Raw genomic sequence first — 4,688 nt, forward strand, 5'->3', positions numbered from 1 at the left:
CTCCTCTACTTGGGTAACTGTACTGAGTCTCCATGGGCTTTTCGAGTCCTTTAAATGGTCATCTTGTACCTCCACTGCTGCTTTGTCAAAGAACCAGAGCAGTAAAATTTCAGGTCAATTAACAGAACAGCAACAACAACGAAAGTAAAACTACAAAACCACTATTCTCTCTAATGCTATAGAAAAAAGACCTCTCAATTTTGTAGTTCGATTATTCAGCTGAACTGAGCCTTAATCCCATCTTAGCAAAATTAACTTTAATGAGGAAGATTTTTCCGTTTAAAAACTAACCTAAATTCATTTCTGTGATCAAGCTTGCGGCTTCCTTGGATGGAAGATTCTGCATCTGCAGTCTCATACAAAAGGGAAATGTCTTCGGGTACTTTCACCTTGCATTTTCTAATGGACGCCACAACCACCTGAATTATGCGCGTCAGAGGACTACCTCCAGGCTTCTGATTCCTATACAACCGAGTCCCAGCAAAGAAACTCAGCACAGCAATTGCCATTGCCACTGTTGGAATGCCGAAACCCAATCCCCAACCCACGTTGTCTTGTATCCACACCAGCAGAGAACTAGCAATCAAAGCACCAACATTGATGGAAAAATAGAACCAATTGAAGAAAGAACCCTTGTGCTTCTTTTCAACCTCATCGTCATCATCAAACTGGTCTGCACCATAGGACGAGACACACGGCTTAATCCCACCCGTTCCCAGTGCTATTAGGTAAAGCGCTATGAAAGTTGCTCCGGTTTGTCCACCATTTGCATGGCAACTATCTTTGCTAACACAGGTTGGTTTCATGCCCGGGACTGATGCTGACATTGTCAAAAGTGTCATCCCCGAGGAAAATTATCACAGAATCCGTAAGTTTCTATTGATGGAGGAGATAACAACCCAACAAAACCGAACTCCAACAGCAACCAGGGATTGTAAGCCTGCGGTAAACTATGATTTGACTTAGAGGGCCACTTGAAAATCAATTGGGATAAGCAAAATAGAAGTGACGGTTTTTAGTTTTCACATTTATTTCTTGTTTTTTCCATATATTTTCGAATAATTTTGGGTACTCACTAATGAATATTCACTTTGTTATTTTATCCAATAATATTTTAACACATGTATTATTGTTTTAAAAAATAAGTCAAATAAGAAAGTGAGTACTTAAGTATTATCCTATATTTTCTTTATATCTTTAACGAAAAACTCAAAACGAAATAGTTATCAAACTGGTTAAAAACTTTCTCAAATTGAAATAAACAAAGTAAGAATTTGAAGGCAAGAGAACTTACAATGATATAAATGATTGAGAAAGAGGCAATAGTCTTGTATCTTCCCAATTAGGCATCAGCCAGAAAAGCTCCAAGCAATGGAGTAAGGTAGCAAGTTCCACTCCAATTCGAGTTATTTTTCGTAGCAGCAGCACTCGTCTGGTTCAGTTGAGTCTTGAAATAAATCACCAGATTTGAACTTATCCCATAATTAGCCAACCTCTCACAGCATTCAGTCCCTACTCACAAATCCAACCCAAAAACATTAATTAATTAAAAACAATTAGTGTCAGTAGAAATAAAATAAAATCCCAATCCTTGATACAATTTCCAGGACTAAAATTCATTGCATGCAAGTTAGAGATCTTCAAAATGTACCTAGAATAAAAGGGCAGGCTTTCCAGGTTCCTGTTGCATTTCTCTTTGCTGGATTTCCACGAAAATCCACGGTCCCATCTTCGGTATGCACATCATTTCTGATGAGAGAACATTCTGCCATATATGGCTTCTGGACTCTCTTTTGCTCTTGCCTGCACCCAAAATTCACAAAGAATCAAGCTGCAAACCCAGCAACCGCATCAAACAAAAGGGTTAATCTTTTTCATCAACTTTTTGCCCAAATTTCAATAGAAAATTACATACTGATGAGTTTGGTGGTCCATTATATAGGCTCCCATGGCGGAAAAGAATTTTCAAATGGTAAGTTCATTGCATTGACTTGTCTCCTGTGGGTGATGAACAAAGTCATCAGTGTAGGTCCTACAGTGTGTGTATGTATGTGGCCGGGGAAGTGTAAAATATCTGCCTTCATGCATGTATAAAAGAGGTTTCAAGTTTGCATCTCAAACCCATTGACAAAAGGAGAAAAAAGGTCCATTAAGCGGCCAAAATATATGGTACGTTGTCAATTTTTTGTGGCAACATTTGGGTAGGAGTTGTGGCGGCTGCCCCGTCAATGACCGCTGTAAATGAGCCATGGAATGTAAAGCAACTGCACCTCCATGGCGAGTGATGATGGTGGCAGATCGATCCAACCCGGGAATCAGCGGGTGCACTCCAATACGCGCCTTCTCATGCAGTACCTTAAACATCATAAGTTGATCATTTTGTTCATATTATAACATGTGTATCTATTTATTAATACTATATCTTAGTTTCATAACATGTCAACAATGTCGTCCACTCAAATTGTAACACATGATGAATTATTAACACCATCAAAGGTGTGACTATATTATACTAAGAAATTTTTAGAGGCTAATTACTGCAAGGGTTTGAAGCCAATTCGCCTTTTTTTGGTTCCAATTGTGGACATCCTGGATATAATTTCTTTGTGGTTGTTTTGTCCCTTGTCGTCCTTAGATTCTTAGTCCGAGAGACCATCGTAATCATATTTTGCAGACAATATGATGGCAATTAGTATTTTCTTCCATTTATCACCAAATATCCCATTCATCGTATCCTATATATTTGGAATTTGGATATGTTAAAATCTAATATTTTGCTGACATTTGACCGCGTCCTAAGGAATATTAGTCTGCAATTTTTACCTAATAATGGCATGCCCAAGAATCACTAGCTAATTTGTGGATCACTGCCCTAAAAAGAAAAAACTTTGTGAATCAAAGCTGTCAATGCAGTAATCCTTCTTAATAAACACACAAAAATGAGACCCTCCAAATATACGTCACTTCCCCTATACCCCTCTATTACGCAACCCCTTTTGGAGTTCTTTGTGGCAACATTTGGGTAGGAGTTGTGGCGGCTGCCCCATCAATTACAGCCGCAGACGAGCCATGGAACGTAAAGCAACTGCACCTCCGCGGCGAGTAATGGTGGTGGCAGATCCAACCCGGGAATCAGCGGGTGCACTCCAATATGCGCTTTCTCATGCAGTTCTTGAACACGATGAATTGATCCTTTTCTTTGTTGAGAACCAAAATACCTGGCGAAACACATTCACGACGTTACTCAAAATACCTAGCATCGCCTCCGCGGCCATTGCTACCATGTCCTTTGAAGGAACCTTTGAGGAGGACGTGGATTTTCTTGAAGAAATGAAGAATGTATGCGAACGTGTACAACCAAAACTGCGTGTGCGTGTGGAGAGGGTGGCAATGGAGGAAGGCAGAGACAAAGCAAACACTATTCTACATCAAAGCGATGTTCTTGGGGTTGATATCATAATTATAGGGCAACGAAGGAAAATTTCGATGGATATTTTAGGGTGAGTTTTCTTTCTCTGTAGATGTTCTAGTTACAATACTTCTGTTTATATATATATATATATATATATTTTTTTTAAAGTGGAGAAATTAAGATTACGCGGGATTCTCTTATGTGATCTATGTATATCAACATCATGCATAACATAAGATTTCTATGTATATTAATATCATGCATAACATGAGACTATATATCTTCGACTTTGACTTTTCATAATATCGTTCCACTTTTAATTTTTAACGTCATATCTCAAGAACTACTAGGTATCTTAATTTGATTTTTATTAAAAGTTAAGAAAAATGAGAAACGAAAACAAACGGAAATTCATGCAAAAAGGCGATGATATATTGAAAGTGGCATGAGTTCGAGTCATTTGGCTAGCCCAAGGGGTCAGAGAGGATGACAAAATTAAATTTAAATTCGAATTTAATTCCTTCCAATGTAATTGTTCGCTAATTCTAATTTCTGATATTGTGTGAAACAGATCCTATACGTGGCCTGGAGGGCGAGGGGCAAAGGCGATAGACACAGCGGACTACTTGATCGAACATAGCAAACGCACTTGTGTTGCAGTACAAAAAAAGGGGTTAGATGGAGGCTACCTTCTCAACTCAAGAACCCTAAAGAATTTCTGGCTTCTGGCTTAACCTCGCTTGGTAAATGACCATCTTAACCTGGCCGGGACCATGGTTAATTAGTAATTCATCATGTTTAATTTCTCTTGGTTAAGGAGTGACTTCCATTTGCACAAGCGCACCGATTTGGAAATGCTGCTGCCTCTGGGAGAACCTTGGACATATATTTGGAAATGCTGCTGGCTCTGGGGACATATATATTTGACAATGCTAGGTCACAATTACAAACTGTACAAAGTAACCTCCTTGTTAATTCAAATGTGAAGCACACATTTTCAGAACTCTTTCTGCATGCATGAATCTTTCGGTTGGTTCCTCCATTTTATGAACACTATAAATTGTCATATATTTGGGCATGAACCATGCCATTTCTAGATAATTACTAAGTTGTCTAGCCGACTGAGTACGTGTACCTGCCGTTCCTATAACACACATCACGTGATAAACATCTGCTACTTTAGTAGGTCATGAATCGAACAACTATGAGTATCACAAGATCTAAATTTAAAAAAAAAAAACATTCAAATATTGTGGTACCTCTACTTCTAAGTTCT

The 4,688-nt window shown here is 38.6% G+C and overlaps 1 protein-coding gene across 1 annotated transcript; it reads left to right on the forward strand.

Moving 5' to 3' along the window:
* The first annotated feature begins 2,983 nt into the window (after positions 1–2,983).
* Positions 2,984–4,420, forward strand: LOC137741409 (uncharacterized). Its single transcript, XM_068481127.1, has 2 exons — positions 2,984–3,500; positions 3,984–4,420. The coding sequence occupies exons 1-2, from the start codon at positions 3,070–3,072 to the stop codon at positions 4,144–4,146; spliced, it is 594 nt and encodes a 197-aa protein (XP_068337228.1). The 5' UTR covers positions 2,984–3,069; the 3' UTR covers positions 4,147–4,420.
* Positions 4,421–4,688: the final 268 nt, after the last annotated feature.

Source organism: Pyrus communis, chromosome 8 (assembly GCF_963583255.1).
Source record: "Pyrus communis chromosome 8, drPyrComm1.1, whole genome shotgun sequence".
Taxonomy (NCBI): domain Eukaryota; kingdom Viridiplantae; phylum Streptophyta; class Magnoliopsida; order Rosales; family Rosaceae; genus Pyrus; species Pyrus communis.

Excerpts from the sequence above, each read along its gene's own strand:
- LOC137741409 (XM_068481127.1), top strand. The coding sequence starts at position 3,070 with ATGGAACGTAAAGCAACTGCACCTCCGCGGCGAGTAATGGTGGTGGCA. Across the intron at positions 3,501-3,983 it reads ATTTCGATGGATATTTTAGG|ATCCTATACGTGGCCTGGAG; the intron begins GTGAGTTTTCTT and ends TGTGTGAAACAG.